We start from the raw sequence: 19856 nt of genomic DNA on the forward strand, positions 1-19856 counted from the left end.
TTATCTGTTTATTTATCTGTCTATTATATATATCTGTTTATCCCCCATCATTTATTTGTCTATTATCAAAAACAAGGTGATTATATTCTGGTCCTAAATTATTATTTAAAATGAAATTCTTTTTGGTGCAATACAGATAATTAAATAATAAATTAATTAATATGAGTACATTTCAAATATGAAAAAAATTGTTATTTCTGATTTTTTAAAATTACAAGTTATTATCCACCAAAAAAAAGACTTCAGTGATAAAACTTGCAGATCTAATTTTATTTTATATCATTTTGGTTATCATCATTAAAACAGAACTTACATTATACTTTAAAAGACAAATTTTTAATAGTTGAAAAATATTGTCATATTCTTTTAAGTCATTTACCAAAGGCTATACTTCTAATGTATCTATCTTCTCTGATACTTACTGATTAGAGTGGAGTGAGACCTCAGTTTATATTGAATCTTAATTCTGTTCTGTTCCAAGGCTCTTTCGAAATGTCCCCTTAGAGATTTCCCGTATGTATCTCCTAACTCTGGATTAAGTCAATCACTAAAAAAAGAAGAAAAAAAAGAAAAAAATATAGAAAGAAAAAGTGCAGGGAGAAGTGGTATAACTTGGGCTTCAGGATATATGAGGTACTTCTGAATACTGTCTCAAGACAGTCTATCTCTCAAGTCTTCATTGGACTCATCCTTTCTTTGCTTGCTAGACTAGATTTGAGTGCAGAAGAATGATTTTGAGTTCCAAAAGATGTTCTACCGTACAGATTTTCTAAATCTCTCTCTCTCTCTCTCTTTTTTTTTTCCTGTATAATTTGGGATGTTTTGTGTTGCTCTCAAGATCTTTTATATTTGTTATTCCCTTTTATCCCCCTGAGATACTTACCAACTTATGTACCAATTGATATGAGTGACCCAGGAAAATTGGATTAGATGTACTTAGAACTATTTTAAATTTATCTTAGACCATCTTTCTCTTCTGTCTTGGCTTTGTGTAGTCTTATGTATTTATACTGAGCTCATATGAGCCCGGGACTTAAAGTTTAGGTCCCTTAAAACAAAGGACTTGCCAAACTTTCAGGGGGCTTTAACTCTGAGGCAATTTAGCTTTGGGTTTTTTTTTTTTTTTTTTTTTTTTTTGACTAGACAGAAAGAGTATTAGGCCAGAAAATATAACAACAAGGGTTAATGGAGGTAAATGGGAAGAAAGTAGAATAGTTGGAAAAAAGGCAGTTATTATAGGTAGGTTCAAGTTATGGTGTGAAGGATCCAAAAGACTAGTTTAAAACATTTTATCTTAGTCAAGGAAGCCTTTAAGAAGGTAATTTTGGAAGCCAAATTTCTTTTGGAGACTTCCTCCAACGAAGAAAAATCCAGACAGTTGGCTATTTGGAATTTTACTCCCTTGTTGTTTTAAGGCCATTTTCATATACACCATTTTATTCATCTTTAAAATGATCAAAATATGCCTATGTTATTGTCTCAGTTAGCTTGGGCTGCCATAGCAAATTACCACAGACAGAGTGGTTTATAGAGAAATGTATGTTCTCACAATTCTCAAGGCTAGAATTCCAAGATCAAGGTGCCACCATTGTCTGTTTCTAGTGATAGTTCTCTTCCTGGCTGGGAAAAGATTCCCTCCTCATAGTGTCTTTATTTGGTGTGGAGAGGGAGAGAACAGCTCTCTGGTGTCTCTTCTTATAAGGTCATTCATCCCATCAGGAGCCCCTCTCTCCCTACCCATAACTTTACATAAACATAATTATCTCCCAGATGCCCCAGAACCAAATACCATCACATTGAGGATTAGGGCTTCAACAGATGAATTTGGGGTAGGGGGTGGGCACAACTTAGTCCACAACAATTATCGATGTTGAAATTCCTCCTTTTAGAAAGATAGCCCAAATTAGATTTACAATGATAACGTATTTAAGAGACAAATCTGTTAGGGTTTGTCCAAGTGCTTCTGCACCTTATATCTATACTCTGGAACTTGACTGTGTCTAATAGCAGAGAGTAGAAACCTTTAATCACCGATGGGCAAATGTTTGGACGTGAGACATATCTAGAACTAAACTGTCACGGACAAAACAAGACAAGGCAAGGAACGGTTTTTTTTTTTTTTTTTTTCTTTTAAGTTGCTGATAGGTGCTGCCAGGCAAAATATGTCCTATGGAGCTGTTGATTAAACAAGATATTTTATTAGTTCTCTTGGCTGACTCAAGTGTCAGTCTTGTTGAACTTAACATCTGTCCTCTGCCCTACATATTAACCTCTATATACTCACAATAGAAAAAGATGAGAACAGTCAGAAAGACCAGCAATATTTTTAGTAACAAGACAGATTTTCACCAAGTATGAATTTTTAAATCTGATCAAATAATCAAAAGATCCCTAAAAGCCTGAATCAATCTCTGACACAGTTTAGTATGAGGCCGGAGAGAGCATTCTTCATGCTTTAATAATGTTGAACTGCCATTTGTTCTTTTTCAAGATGACAAAGAAAGGAGAAGATAAGTGAGGGGGAAGCTAAAATGTAGCCATTTGAAACATTGACTCTGGGCTTCTTGTCTAAGAATTTTACGAAGTTGGCATTTTTCTCATAGCCATCTTAGGTTTTTGCCAACTTACCAAAAAGAAAAAAAATCACATCTTTCAAATTTCTTTAGCAACTTTGTCATCCATTTTTGAGTAAGGACACAAATCTTGGCTTCTGTCTCCTAATATATATAGTTCCCATAGTAAACAACAAAGCTTTCATTACTGTGATGTCATATTCTTTGATGCAGACTGGAGCAGTATTATTAATGACATTTTCTGATAGTAATGTATATATGTTTTATTTTCTGTTGTCACACATATAGCATTTATAATCCAAGAAAGAAATACGAGTACATGTATACATATACACCACAAGTTGAATTTAAATATTAAAAACTTCTATTTTATATACATGTAGTATTTGAAAAATACCCTTATCTGAAAGGTGAAAAATTACTCATTGATCTGTACAAATTATTTATCATGTCAAAAAATTTGACTATAAGCAGTTACACTAAAAAGTTTTCAAAGAGTGATACTTTCTCTGGGCAGACATAAGCAGCCATTCAGAAACGGTGTTCAATGAATGCCTAAAGGAAATTTTTCAGTAATTATTCAAAATCTTATTGAGATACTTCAGTTTACCCTGTCATGTGAATTAAATTATGCTTCTGGCTTATTTAGATGTACATAATTTCTGGACATTTCAGTGATATAAAATGTGCACATGACTTCCATTCATATAGGAAGACTAATGGGGCTTGAGTAAAGGGAGTGTTGTAACAAAGAAAATGTTTCTTTAAAATTAAAAGATTTGTTAGTAAACTATGAGAGGTTAGAGCCTTTTTAGGTGAGGGAGACCTACAGGAAATTGAGAAAGATTTGATATTGCTCTTGTGGTTCCCGTTCTCCTCCCTCTTAAACAGCATGGTTCTCCTATGGGAATATTGGGCTGTTACAGTTACTTGTCATACTTGGTGTATGCACAGAATTTTGCTATATATCTTGACTTATTTGATTATGTGTCTCTAGCATTTTTTATCTTACTCACTGGTCTAGGATTACATGTTATTCAAGATTAGATCCTATGAAAATTTAGCACTTGTTTATAAATTGAAAACTTGTCCTACAGGATGAAATATCAGCAACTTGTCTTGATAGTTATGTCTCCATATACCTTGGCCCCTATATAATTTTTATCTATGCAATTATACTTTCTGAGTTTCATCAGCTCAACCATAGGTTGTAGCTATGCAAATTTCTTCAAAGACCATCACTGTTCTGGCTTCTGTATTTTTATTTAAGTTTCACTGTCTACCTCCTTTTCATAGAACCAAATCCTACTCAAAGTTTTTGATAATGTCATATTCTCTTTGAAGTGGAAATTTAGATATAGAATGTAAAGATTCCAAATATTAGTTGATTACTTCATATGAAACAGAATAGAAGAAGCCAAAGTGTAAATAATTTTTTTTGGGGGGGGGCAAGTGATAATCTATTTTAATGATAGCAAGGTGTGAGCAGCCTAAAATCATTAGCTGGAAAATATTTCAGTTCTCTGTGCTATTTCCATCATCTATTGAAACTATATATCTTATACATTTTTTTGTGATTTGTAATTCGTATGTAAAATTCTGAAGAGTGGGTGTTTTTTTAAGGAGATAATTGAATAATTTATTTAACTTCTTAGAAGTGAGGATGAACATTATGTAGATTATATTACTCCTCATACTTCTGTAAAGTGAAGCCCATTAAATAATCTGTCAGTACTACAGAACTAAAGGCTAATCAATTATGTCTCATAACCTTCAAGAGATTCTTCATATTTTTAATGTAATTTCTTCAATGAAGATTAATAATTCATTTGATACTTGTTCTTTTATTCCGGTCAACCAAAAAGGTATTGCAAAAGAGACCAGGCAGAAAAGGGAGAGAGAGGAAGGGTTAAAGGACAGGAGGAGTAGGCAGGGGAGCATAAGGAAGAAGAGGGAGGAGGAAGGAAGGTGAGGGGAAAAAGAGAGAGATTTTATTTGTCACATGATAGCATTGACTATATTATGTTTGAAGTAAAAGATAATTGTGAAAAAATAGAAAGATTAAGCTGTAAGAAAAATACTCTTGTTTATTCAGTAACTACTCATTGGTTGATGATATTCAATCTAGTTCAAAAATTAGGGACCAAAATATGTGAGAGAAATTTACTGAGATCTTTCTGGAAAAAAGACAACCCAACCACAAAAAAAAATCATAATACTTCCTTTTACGAGGACCTGAGTAATCCAACCCACCACCTTTCTGACACTGATGAAATCAAATAGCAATAATTCCGTGAAAGGACAGAGATTTTCTTTTTCCTTTTTTTTTTCCTGTTTTGTTCACCATTATATCTTCAGAGCCTAGAATATGGCTGGCCTAAGTATAGACTTAATAAGTATTTTTTGAATAAACTGTCTTCTTTATTCAATTAAATTACATGGGCTGATATATAGAGGGTGACTAAAAAATGTATACACATTTTAAGAAAGAAAAAAACTATTAAAATTGTAATAATCAGTATATACAAATAACAAAGATGAATATAAGCCATGTTTGACTTCTGCAATTACAAGAGGTGCTCAAAGTGGTTACCACCAGCATCCAGACACTTCTGATTACGGTGAACGACTGCTTGAGCAACATTGACAAAGTGTCCACTTGTATACATTTTTTGGGCATCCCTGGTATATGTAGTGACTAATTCCTTAACAACTATTTGAATTTGTATTAAATTGTAAATTCCATGAAGACTATAAACTAGAATTTGCATTATTTCCTTGATTCATGTTTTATTGTGTGTAATAATCATCAGTATTAAAAACAAGCAAATACCTAGCTAACAAAGTACCCAAGAAAAAACAATTTAGGGCTGATAAGAGAATTGTGTAGTGATCACAAAAGCTGGCACACGTGAAAATTATATATATATTTTTGTCTAATAATGACCTATAGGAAAATCATATTTGACATAGTTTTATTTGTGTATAATAGAATATTTTTTCATGAGTTTTAAAATTTTCATTTGCAAGATCATAATGCTAATTTATTTTTAGTTTTATTCTTGCTTCCTTGACAAATACAGGTAAAATATGTTTAACGGTGTGTAACGTTGACACACTTATCTTGAAAAAATGACAGTAAAATGCATTTTGGTTTTGCTTCCCTTCCCCTGAATTCATTATCTGTTGCCTATGTAGAATGCTTTGCAAATTGTTGTATCCTTCTATATCAAGCTTCTCTTTCTCCTCCCTTTATTATTTTTTTTCTGTGTGCTAGAGTTTAGGATATTAGATTATAGATATTTGGGGTTAAGCATTATTTAAATGATATAGGCCTTGGAACACATGTTTTTCCAGAATGGAATGCGACTGTGATTTCATCTTATGCTTGGAAAATTCATAAAGTATTGTTTTGAGTGGTAGAGCAGATACTTATTTGTCTGTACTTGTTATAGCAAAATTGCTCCAAGGATAGCTCCGGGGCTCTTTCTATGATTGAAATGAGAAACATAACTGGGAAAGTCAGCACATTTATCAGACTTTTTTTTCTCTCTAGGTGAATATTATACTCACACACACACACACACACACACACACACACACACATACACGCACACTTTGCTATTTATATTATTTTTTATTTTCAGAGCATTGAGCTGTAGACAACATCTGATTGAGAATTTTAACTATGAGTTTCTATAATTTTCATTCATCAATTACACACACACACACACACATAATAGGTGGGCAAATCTTTGTGACACTTATGTCAAGAATATTTTTTTCCCAGTATCGTTTAGGTAACCATTTTAATGAAAACCTGTCCTACAGCATCAACATCTACTTTGTCATTAATTATGCTCTTTAAAAGTGCATTGTCTAATTTTGTGTAACAAATTTTCGTAAAACTTAATGACTTAAAACAGAAAACATCATTCATCTTTCATGATTTTTGTGGGTCAGAAATTCAGACAGGGTACAGCAGGTAAAGTTTCCCACTGCTCTGTGATGTTTAAGGCCTCAGCTGAAATATAAAACCTTTTCACTCACATTATTTGTTGCTGATGGCTATCAACTCAGGGCTTCAATGGGACAACCATCCATACCATCCATTTGGAATTGGCTTCCTCACAGCATGGTGGCTGGGTCCCAGTAACAAGTGCTCCAAGAGAGAGCCACACAAAATGCATGGTGACTTCTGTGACTTAGCCTGGAAAGTCAAATAGCATCACTTCCACATTCTTTTAGTAAGAGCAGTCACAAAGGTTATACAGGTTCAAAGGGAAGGAACTGATACCCTATCACTTAAGTATAAAATTTAAAACAAGCAAGAGAGGATATATATTGGTGTGGCCATTTTTGGAAAATACAGTCTGCCACAATGTTCATCAATAGTCCTACAAAGTTTAACATGGAAAGTTTAATGAACAAAGTATGTACCCTCTACTTGAATTACTTAGAAGCAGTAAGCCACAGATAATGATGTCATCCTAATATTTACGAGTGGAATCTGCTCCGGTGATGACAGACTTTATAGGCTTCTAATGCTACTATTGTTCCTACATATAGCCTTTTTTTGGAAGCCTGGAAAACACCTAACCTAGGACCTTATACTTTAAACAATGGCTGTTAAGATTGAGAATTTCTGATAAAGGTTTCAATACCTATGTCATCAGAAAGCAATAATAGTTGTTTATGACTGCTCTTTCTGATGCTCTCTCTACATTAGATGTGTATTTGTATAAAATGTATATATGTATGTAACATATGTATGTAATATATGTACTATATATAATATATGCATATGTAATACATCACACACACACACACCCATAGATCTCTATACAATGTATTTTTAAATGCACTAAACATTTGGATCACATTTGGAAGAAGACAACCAGAATGACAAGGTAATAAACTTTCCAGCATTAGAATTATTGAAGCATTAGCCCAATAGCCTGAATGGATATCTGTAAGAGATTTTGAAATTGAAGCAGTTAACAGTAGGAATGATACAGATTCAGTTAGTAGATGGAGTTTGGACTGATAAGGTCCTTTTATTTAATTATTAATATTAGCAAAATAATTCTTTAACCTTCTCATAAAATGACTCTTGCATTAGTTCGGCAGCATTAATCGAGCTGCCATAAGAAAGTACCTCAGTGGGTGGTTTAAACCACAGAAATTTATTTTCTCACAGTTCTAGAGTAGGTGTTTGACTTAAAGGGTTCTACAAGCTTAATTTCTTCGGAGGTGTCTCTCCTTGGATTGTAGATAACCATGTTCTTTCTGTGTCTACACATGGTCTCCCCTCTGTGTGTGTCTGTGTCCTAATTTCTTTTTCTTATAAGGAGACCAGTCATACTGGATAAGGGCTCACCCTAATTTTAACTTAGTTACCTCTTTAATGGCCGTATCTCCTGATACAGACATATTCTGACATACTGGACTTAGGGTCTCAACATATAAGTGGGCGATGGCACACTTCAGGAAATTACAACCATCAGATATATTTTTCTGTTTCTTACAATAAAATAACACTTTATCCATAAATTTCTTACTCTGTAATCAGGACGGATTTATAAATGATCAATTCGTGAAAGACATTCAAAAAAGCCATTGGCTCTTTCTGCTTGTATTTAATGTGCCAAACATGCCTTTTCCCTGCCCTAAACATTGAGTTATACCAATAAAATTGGTGACCTTACATACTGAATTCACATTTTTACATTGGTCTATTTTTCTCTTTCACTGTTGAGTTTCAGTTTTATTCTAGGAAATATTTGCACAATGTAAGATTTGTGAAAATAACTACTCAAAAGCTGAAACAGGAATAAATTGATATGAAATTGGTTAAAATATGCAATTTCTGGAATAAAATTTTATAATAATCTTGATAGCTCTCCAAACATGTATCACAAGATGAAAGATAACCTAGACACACAACAGCGAAGTACCAGAATTTGGATCATGTGAGATAAGCTTGACTAAATGTAATTTTACTTTATACATTTTATAGTTTCATCTAAAATTTCCAGGATATAGTTATTTTCATGTCTGTCTCTGTGTTTTTATCCCTCTAATCAGTTCTTAGTTCAGGATATTTACAATTTCTATGGAATTCTTCACACCTTTAAAAAAATTCCCAGGATGATATTATCCCTACCCAATATGGTTGTACAACGTATGTTTTTAAATTTAAATTACTATTTAAATTATTTCTTAATTAATTTGAAGGTCTGCATCTTGTTTTTGTCAGTTCTTGTTTCTCATTCACCCTTACTTTCACCGTATTTTCTGTTTTTCTAATATACTGAGAATTTTGTTTCATTTTAATAATGTACTTGTAAGCAAGTAAATATAGAAGGCATGTGTTTGAAACAGAAGTGTTAAAATTTCTGATACTCTGCACTCTTACTTTTACCCCTCCTTGTCACTATACTGCCACTTCCAGTGATATAGGAGGCCCTTACTGTTCTCAATTCATTTATTTCACTTGTATTTCAGTGGTCTCACCCATCTCATTCCTATACTTAGGTTTTGCCCAGGCTATCTATAGAAAATATAAAGCAGCTTTGTTAAATAATTAATAGGAGATCCACATTAACTTCAGAATCAAACACTAATGTTTTAGGGTTGCTGAGAAGATCCTAAAGGTATTGGCAATAATGTGAATCACCATTCCTCAATTGCTTTTGTCTTTTCTAGGCCCCAGCCTCACTGAATTATGTGAATTTCTCAAGCTATATAACATTTTCTCATATCTCATTGCCTTTTAACAATGTTTCCTATGCTTGGCTAGCGTCTTTTCCCTCATGCCTCAGTTCATTTTTCCTCAATTTCTCATTCATAAGACAAATACTTATCGATTGCCTCCTTTGCATCTGGCACTGTGCTCAGTAGCAAGAGTGAACATGAAGCAGCAGTCCTACTATTCCAATCCTTCTGATTGCTTTACCTGGCTGGCTTCTGTGATAGCAATGTCTACATAGTGTCATTGCCCCAGTGCTCTAAGTTACATCATGGCAAAGAGTTTGCCTTTTATCTTCATCAGTCTAGTACCTATAACAGTGCCTAGACATGGTATAGCTCAAGGAAAGCTATATGGAATGAATACATGTACCTACTTTTGCTCAGTGTGTTTGTTTACAGTCGTGATGCAATAAATTGTATTTTCCGCTTGTTTTTCAATTCTTCTTTTAATTATGGACTAATATTATTTGATCAGAAGAGCCTTTTATAAGCACTGAATTAAAGGCATTAATTCAAAGGCCCACCCCTATTATCTATGATGATCCATGTCCCTTACTTAAGGGCAACTGTGATAGGCTCTAATCGTTATCTACACAATATCTTCACAGCACATCTCGATTAGTGTTTGATTGGATAATTAGGGTCTGAAGTATCAAAAAGAAATTCGAAAGTAGTTATACGCAATGATATACGGTAACATTTTAAACCTTCTTACTGTTTCTCCAGCATTATCCTAAGCACTTCACATACAGTAATTCATTTTATCTTCACAAGTACCCACAAGAAGATATTTTTATTATTTAAATTTTACTGATGAGAAAAAAACTACAGAGAGGTAAACTTTATTTAAGATTCTAGTTCCTTAGAAGACATGCACTCCACAAAAGCGTGTATTTTTTATCATTTAAGAGGCATGACAATTAAGTTCGTGAACTTGTCATCATGTGCTTATATGGCAGCACCGTACAAACAGCTCAGTAAAGTTTCATAACCTTTGTATATCAGTGTCTCACAGCTGTGTTCATGTGGACGTGTGACGGTGTCTTGCTGAGTGGCATTATTGTTGTGTGTTTTTGTGTGCCATCGCAAGAATGTCTGAGCTTGAATTAGAGCAATGGACAAACATTAAATTTCTTGTTAAACTTGGACAGAGTGGAAGTGAAATCAGAGACATGTTAGTCCAAATTTATGGAGATAATGCCATGAAGAAAATGGCTGTGTGCAAATGGATTAAACATGTTTCTGACGGGAGAATGCACCACTGATGAAGAGACGTCAGGGTGGTCAGTAACCAACAAACCTGAGAAAAACATTGCAAAATTTTGTTGAATTGTATGTCAAAATCATCAGCTAACTGTGAGAAGCATAGCAAACCAAGTAAATATTGATAGAGAAACAGTTAGGAAAATTTTAACTGAAAATCTTGCCATGAGAAAGGTGTGTGCAAAAATGGTCCCAAAGGAGATCACTGATGAACAGCAGCAAAGGACAGTCGAAGTTTGTCAAGATCTTTTGGAGAGGCAAGATGATATTTTGGGCTTTCTTATCACTGGTGATGAAACATGGGTGTACCAGTATGACCTTGAAACAAAGCGTCGGACTACACAATGGAAGTCAGCCAATTCCCCATGATCAAAAAATTTCTGTCAGTTCAAAGCAAGAGTCAAAACGATATTGCTAACCTTTTTTGATGTCAGAGGGATTATTCATTATGAATTTGTACCAACTCGGCAAACAGTTAACCAAGTTTACTATTTGGAAGTGCTGAAAAGGCTGCATGAAAAAGTTAGACAAAAACAACCTGAACTTTTTGCCAACAATTCATGGTTCCTGCATCACGACAATGCACCAGCTCACATGGCACTGTCTGTGAGAGCGTTTTCAGACAGCAAACAAATAACTGTATTGGAGCACCCTCCCTACTCACCTGCTCTGGTTCCCAATGACTTCTTTCTTTACCTGTTGATAAATGAAATATTGAAAGGAAGATATTTTGATGACATTCAGGACATGGAGGGTAATATGACGACAGCTCTGATGGCCATTCCAGAAAAAGTGTTCCAAAATTGCTTTGAAGGGTGGACTAGGCACTAGAGTGGGTGCATAGTTTCCCAAGGGGAGTACTTTGAAGGTGACCTTAGGGATATTCAGCAATGAGGTATGTAGCACTCTTTCTAGGATGAGTTCACAAATCTAATTGTTAGACCTTGTATATTTACTGGTGTATCTCAAATACCTGTAATGGTGCTAGGCAAGAAAAATCAACAGTGACTGATTACAAATATATTTGAAAACATATATTTTTCTAAATTATATACCTTTCTTTACCACAGATAACTGTATCTAATAGCAGGTTTTATCCTGCCACATGCCACTCATTCTCTAATGGAACAATAGAACAATTGTAAGTCATTTTGAAGGACCGACCGTGGAACTTGAAGCATTTGGATAATGAGTCAAATCTGTGTTAGGTTCCGAGGCAAATTGCTTAATGATTATACAGGTTTCTTAGGATAAAGAATTCAGATGTGAGAATATCATCGAGCAAAAACATGACTGAAAGAGAAACTATTAAATGTATTATTTTAGAACACTTAATACATTATATTTAAATGAGAATCGGCATGAAGTATGGTCAATAAATAGCATGGGGACTACAGGCAAATTGATTGAATTCTGGTTTGTTATTCCTAAACTGTATGACCTTGAATAGTGTACTATGGGGATAATGATAGTACTTACTCCATATAATTTTTCTGAGGTATAAAGACAATATAGTGACTATAAATGAATAGTTAGCACATAGAACTGTGCCTACTGCATAAGGTTATTTAAGCATTTGTTAAATAAATGTTACCCTTTTACCGCATTAAACTTTACCAGTCAGTTGTTGCATGGTAAATAAATGGATTCTGGATATTTGAAAAGGAAAATAGAAAAGTAAGCACTTCCAAGTCAAAAAAAAATTCTTTTCTTTTAAGCTTACAATTTACTCTTAGCAGTAATCTGGTGAGTTGGAGTTGTGACTTCAAGGTAGTTATACATGATACTTATAAGTTAACTGTGCTCCAGGCACCTTCCGTAATGTAAATATTTTGATTTTTTATGAAAGAGAAAAATGCCTCTTCTAATAAATCTTTGGCATTTCTGTGAACATTAATTAAGTATATATTGCTTTCTTAGTGCTTTAGAATTGATTTCATGAATTAAAGGACCAAAGAAAGATGAAAGTTCAGTAATTAAATGAAACATTTTTGATATATTAAACTGGAGAAAAAGAATAACAATATTTCTGTGTTTAGGTTTTGCATCTCAGTTTATTAGGAGTTTGAAATAAACATTTTGTAGAATACAGTAATAATGGAGTCATTTCATGTAATTTCACATTCTTTATGGTGTAATAAAAGGTTACATGACAATGTAAGACTACTCAATTTTAAAACTAGAAATAATTTCTACTCTGCCCCAATAACTGCAGATTTCTGACTTAGGGGTGCTAGATGATTTGATCATTTTTGGTGTTCATATGCTTATAACTACTTAGAAATATTCTTTGTTTTGAAAAATTTGTTCTTTCCTTTTATTATTTCATTCACTTTTTTTGAAGTTATAACTTCTCTATTACTTATGTGCCTAACTTGTGTTTATTAAACTAATTCTTGTATCTTGTAGTAAGTGCAATTTAAAGATATTGAAATGAGTGCAATTTAATTTCAGCTAGATATATAGGCTCAGTCATTTACATAGAGTTCTCAACCATCCATCTTTAGAAGGTCCATTAATTTTCAATTTTTTCATAGATAGAACAATTAATGTTGTTTTTTTTTCTTATTGACTTATTCATTGTTTAAGTCCATGTACTTTTGGGTGCAATGTCAATTGTATTCCAACCTCTAGATCATAAAAATTAAGTAACAATATTAAAATTAACTTCAGTAGACAAATATTTTCTATTTTTTAATTTTTTTTTCATGCACAATTCTTTCTTTTTTGATTTAAAATAACTTAGTTCTATTTTCCCTCCTGCAGAACTAGGTAAGTGCTTTTGTCTACTCTGGTCAGAAGCTTATTGCACTAAAACTTGAAAAAATATCTCTAGAAGAAGAAATCAAAGCTTCCTTAAAGAAGGGGAGACGTTTCTTTCTTGTCCTACTAATAAGTACATTTCTTGGAACATATCAGTAGTTCACTAAATATTTACTGAATAAATTAATGTTATATCAGAGAAATAAATCAGTATGTTCTTCTTATTCTATTTCTTTACTAGCAGTGGTTAGAAAAGAGTTGAAATTTAAAATATAATAAAGTTTTTGGCTTCCACCTATGATGGAATTGCTTGTCATAGACTCAAAACTGATGCCAAGAATAGAGAAAATTAAATTAAAAAAAAGGAAAAAAAGGAAGAAAATCTGTGTGATGGCATTGGAGAGACAATGAGGAACCAGGACCCCTTCTCCTTGAAACATACGGGACTTTAATTTTTGCCTCATGAGCGCTACAGGATTGTTTTAAATTCAATTATGCTTATAATGGTCATGTATTTTATACCTCAGACTCTATCCCTGAGTAGATTAATAATTCAGCAAATATTTTTAGAGGAAAACTGAAGAACATTGGAACCATTTCTTACGTCTCTTTCTCTTTCAGATCATGGTCCCACACTTTTTGGATGACTCTGCCTTTATTGTATTTTTGTATTTTTTGTTAATGTGTGCTGTCATCTTTAGTATTTCCCTCTTTCTGCATTGGTGAGGGAGTTAATTAGTTGTCTTGCTCTTAGTTTTTGAAATGAATACTTAGATCATTGGTTGTTGACCTTTCATTTATAATCAATTCAAATATCACTTTCAGCACTAGCAGCTTTCATTTTTTCATGACAATTTCATTTCTACTGGCAAATTCCTTTCTTTGATTATCCATTTTTGTAAAATGTCACGTGGGTTTATCACTGGGAGACAAGAGGACAATGCAACTAGACACTTTGAGTCTGTTTAAACTGAGTAACAGATGCATGGTGACCTATCATTGACAGACTTTGAAAGAAGCAATGTGTGTCACTGATCAAGATGCATATCTTTTATTCGTGTAATGATTTGTGAACCGAAGAACTAGTATATATTTGTCCTTTATATAATTACAGTTGATACACCATGCTAACTTAAATTGAACCACATTTTTGGTGATGTCTGGTGTTATTTATCTAAACCATGTAACTGACATTTGTGCATATCAGAACCATGTAAAATGAGGATTGAATATATGTCTATATATTCAAGCCACAATATGATGTTAAAGCTATAATATGATATCACTATAAACATCTAGGAATGGCTGTGGTAGGCAGAATTCTAAGATGACACACGGCTTTTGCTCCTGTATAATTACTTCCACTGGGAGAGACTTCACTATTATAATTATGTTATGTTACATGGCAAAAGGAATTTTGCAGATGTAATGAAGGTTATTAATCAGTTGACTTTGAGATAATCGAAAAGGAGATAATCTAACCTAATTACATGAGTCCTTTAAATCAGAGAATTATTTTCCCCAGTTGGTAGCAAAAGAAGAAATTAGACAGATTTGAAGCATGAGAGGTCTTCAACATGAGGGATGTTCTCCACTGCTGAGATAGATAGGCTATTGGCCTTTGACCTGAGAGTAGCTTCTAGGACCTCAGAGTGGTCCCTGGCCAGTAGCCAGCAAGGCAAAGGAGACCTGTGTCCCTCTACAGCAAGAAACTGAATTTTGCTAATAACCTCAATGAGCTCAGAAGTGGATTCTTGACCCACAGATTTTAGATAAGAGCATGGCCTGGCAGCCAACTTGACATTGGCCTTTGGGATAATAATCAGATAACCCAATTGATCCTACCTAGATTTTAATGTACTGAACTGTGAGATAATAAATCAATATTGCTTTAAGCTATTAAATTTATGTCAATTTGTTATGCAGCCATAAAAATTAATATAATATTAAAATATAAAAAAAAAGACAAAACCAAGTGTCGGTACAGAAGTAGAACAACCAAAACTCTACTGTTTTGCAATATCTACTGAAGCTGAACATAAAACATATGAACATACACTAAGAATATTTCATAAGTATTTTTGCAATATGTGACTAAATCTATTTGTGCATCAAGAAAAAAAATAAGTACAAGAAAGTTTATAGACTTTTTGAAATAGCCCCAGACCAGAAACAATCCAAGTGTCCATTACCAATAACATGTATATGCGTGTTTGTGTGTGTGTGTGTGTGTGTGTGTCTGTGTATATCAGTGGTGCCAAAGAAATGTATGCAAGTGGACACTTTGGTCAACGTTGCTCAAGCAGTAATTTGCTATAATCAGAAGTGTCTGGACACTGATGGTAACCACTTTGAGTACTTCTTATAATTGCAGAAGTCAAACGTGACTTGTATTTATTTTTGTTATCAGTATTATTGAGTATTTTAATTTTAATAGTTTTTTCCTTTCTTAAAATGTATATACTTTTTTGGCACCCTTTGTATGTATAGTGATATATTCATTCATTGGAAAGCTACATATTTATAAGAATAAGCAAATTACTGCTGTACATGAATGAGTCTTACAAACATATATTGAATTAAATAAGTCACACACAAAAGAATACACCCACAAAAGAATATGATGTTGTTTAGATAAATGTTAGAGATAGACAAAGTAATCTGTGGTTATTTAAGTAATAATAATGGCTAAGTTGGGAAGCAACAATAATGATTGGGAAAGGGTACCACAGGCAGTTTTAGGATTCTAGTAATGCCCTGTTTATCTTGATGCTAATTAAATGGAAGTATTCATGTTGCAAAGATTAATTTAATTGTATATGATTTGTGTACTTTTCATTCTCCAATGAAAACCTTTTTTTTTAATTAAAGTTTTTGGGGTGACAGTGGTGAGTAAAGTTACATACGTTTCAAGGGTACAATTCTGTAATACATCATCTGTATATCACATTGTGTGTTCACCACCCAGAGTCAGTTCTCAACATATATTTGATCCTTTTTACCCTCATTTACCACCTTACCCTCTGGTAACCACTAAACTTTTGTCTGTGTCTAGCAGTTTTTATTTTTTTTAATTTGTTTGTCTTGTTCCTCTGCTGCTTTCAGTTTTATATTCCACATATCAATGAAATGATATGGTTCTTGACTTTTTCTGTCTGACTTTCACTTAGACTAGTCATCTCAAGATCCATCCATGTTGTTGCAAATGGCACTATTTCATCTTTACTTATGGCACAGTAGTATTCCATTGTGTATACATACCATGTTTTGTAATAAAGGACTATAAAATATTGGCAAAATCTGTTTCACTGTGTAGCTTAAAAAAAAAGAAAAAAATGCCTAAGGTCATACAACTAGTGAGTGGTAAGACATAGCATAGAAAATTATAATTAAGGATAATTTAATGATAATATTTTAGTTGAATTGTTTCTTTCATTTGACTGAAAATAAAAAAAGAGAAAACGGGAAAGTGAAAATAATCAATAAATAATTTTGACATTCACAATTAATTCTTTAATAAAACAGTTTGCCGGGAGGACTCATACCACTCTGTAGTCTCATGTGCTGCTGTAGTTCTCACTCCTATGGAATCAACAATAGAAATGAAGAAAAGAGAAGAAATAAAACTTCCTGAACCTTCCAAACAGTAAGTTATTCATTTTAATTTTTAGAGCTTTGATGACTAATTAGATTACTGATCAGAATTAGATTGCTCAGACTGTGATTTATAATGTGTGTTAATACTAGCAAATTGAGAGGACAGAAATACATTTTGTACAACATTTAAAAAAATTAATATGTCGTCTCATGAATAACTTCTGTGTCTTCTAAATTCATGTGTTTGAACTAAGTTTTATTTTGTTACATTATCTTAGGAACATTGGGTAAGTAGTTTAAAGCACTTTATTTCCTTAATATTGTTATTGTGGATCCACTTTTCTTGGATTGCTTAGTTTATGTTTGTAGGCTTCAATGGTCTAAAATGTGATCAGTTTTCAATATAAATTTGCTAGCCTAACTTTGGTTTGCATTTTTATAAAAAATGGAAGTTATTCTTTTTAACTATTTTAAATAAATTATCCTAAAGTAACACTTGACACTATTTATTGTTTCCATATTTTTGCTATTTAAACAGATCAAGCTGAATTTAAATTTGATCTTGTAATTAATAAATGATAGATTTTTTCCCATATAATGGTGGAAGAGAAATAAATTTATGGTAATGGATATAAGATATATGGACTTGAAATATCAAATAAACTAGGATTATTTCTAGGTATACATTAAATAAGTGAAAAGGGAAAACCTACTGATGATTTTCCAGTCAAAGTAGTGCCATACCTGCTTTAAGTTTAGAGACTAAGTGATGTATGGTGTTGCCAAGGATTGCTGGCTAACCTCCTCATGAAAGAGGTACGAGTTACCTTGATGCGCCTGCTACTTTTCCCTGTTGGATAACTTGTTTGTTTCTTAATGTCTTTCTACTGAATAAGCTCCTGAAGATAGCATTCTCTGGAATAAGTGCCTGATACTCTTTTTGAAATCAATTAGAAAATCCCTTAATGTTACATTCAATAATGTTGAATTTAAATGGAACAATGTATATATTTGATTGCGCAAAGATATTATTAATATTCTCATTATAGAGAAAAGAAATATAAACCAATTCAGAAAGTAATGATTGTAATTCAATTTGAATAAATCTAAAAGTGAAAACAATTTAACTGCTCTTAATATAGTGTAATTTTTAGGTTCCAAAAGCCATTTTTGTCTAATAGGAGGAACATTACATCTCATATAAGCCAATTGAGTTATATTTGAAAACTCAGATGTATTTTCCTGATATATATATATATATATATATATATATATATATATATATATATATATATATGAGTTTACATAAGTTACCTATATATTTGTAATTGGATCTTAAATTATGTTAATTATCTTTCAATGACTCTGTTCAACACTGGTAAATACTGTTATTTCCTTACATAAATTGTGTTTTTTTTCCAATCTTTATCTACTTAATAAATACTCAATCTTCTTTATTTTTTATAAGATATGTATTAAAGCAGACAACATTTATTAACTGGCTGTCCCTTTTCTTCCTGTTACCCTATATCCACTCTGATACTCCTCTGTGTTCTTTGAATCTACTTTCTTGGTTAAGCACTATTTCTCAACAATAACATTCATTAATTCATTTAGATTTTGTTATTGTTTTTATTTTTCTGAGTCAGAGAGATGTTGGATAAAATCTTAACTCTGCTACATATTAGATGAAAATAGGGACATTTAAACTCCATGCTTCCCTTTCCTCATCTATTAATTGGTGTGATATCACCATCATTATTGGGTCATTGTGAGTATTATGTGATGTTAAGTTGGTAAAGGACCTGAAATCTAAAAAAAAAACCTAAAAGTATTACTTATGTTGCCCTTTACATAGCTTCAACCATCAACATTGTTGATGATTTACAGATATATATTCTTCTCCTGAAGTCATTTCTGAATGTAAGTCTAATATTTAAAGTTGCTGACGTGAATTGTCTAGCTAGGTGTCCTACCAGAATCTTATACTTAAGTGTGTCTAAAACCAAATTAATGATTCCTCTAGCCCCCTTAAACTTTTGATTCTTTCTGACTTCTACGTTTATATAAAGCTAACATTATTTTTCTTTTTTTTTAAATCTCCATATATTTTCTCCCTCACATCTCAGATTCAGTTAGCTCTTGACTACTTGATTAATGTCTCTGTTACATTCTTCTTACAATTTGAGCTGACTAGAAAGGCATATACATCTCATATTTAAAAAAAAAATAAAAAGTAGTTTTTCGAACATATTTATTGAATTTTGATCTTAATGAAGCCATTCAAATAGTGGTCATCTATCAAATGGAGATTACATATGCCCTCCATACCTCATGTTGCTATTTTGAGAATTAAATGATAGGTGTGAATGAATATATGGCAAGAACACAGCATAAATGCTAAAACATAATGAATAATTCAAAACTCTTGTTTGCTAATGAGAGAAGCCCCAATGCAGATTGGTTTCAGAAACATTAAGGGTGGCTGTTGTTCTTGGCTCATGTGATTAAAAAGTATAGAGGTTGAAATTTCCTCAAATATGGTTGAGTCTTGTACTCAAATAATGTCATAAAAAGTTATTCTCTCCGTCTGTATCTCCTTGCTCTGCTTTCCTATCTGTAGTTTCCATTTTTCAGGGAGTTTCCTCTAATGGTGACATTACTGCATTCAGCAGCTACTGGGATGGACTTTTATGTTTTTTTTTTTTTTATGTGATGAAATTTATATTTATTTGCATATTAATAACATAGGATTTGGACATTATAACTTTATCACTGGCTTTAAAAAATGCCTAGAATATTCTTGATCTAGCTTCAGATGTGCTATGAGAGATTTAGAATGTAATATGTGCTAATTTTAAGGGCTGAGTAAAGACATTAAACATTTTCTTATATACTTTAAATCAT

General features: G+C 32.6%; 1 protein-coding gene across 5 annotated transcripts in view; it reads left to right on the forward strand.

The window, feature by feature from the left end:
* Positions 1-19856, forward strand: part of CCSER1 (coiled-coil serine rich protein 1) — a 1122213-nt gene that overhangs the window by 241860 nt on the left and 860497 nt on the right. For all 5 annotated transcript variants that reach the window (XM_081047475.1, XM_081047472.1, XM_081047474.1 and 2 more), the window contains one exon: positions 16878-16998. In XM_081047475.1, the coding sequence (XP_080903601.1) occupies positions 16878-16998 (121 nt within the window). The remainder of the gene's footprint in view (positions 1-16877; positions 16999-19856) is intronic.

The sequence above is a fragment of the Rhinolophus hipposideros genome (assembly GCF_964194185.1).
Source record: "Rhinolophus hipposideros genome assembly, chromosome: 1".
Taxonomy (NCBI): domain Eukaryota; kingdom Metazoa; phylum Chordata; class Mammalia; order Chiroptera; family Rhinolophidae; genus Rhinolophus; species Rhinolophus hipposideros.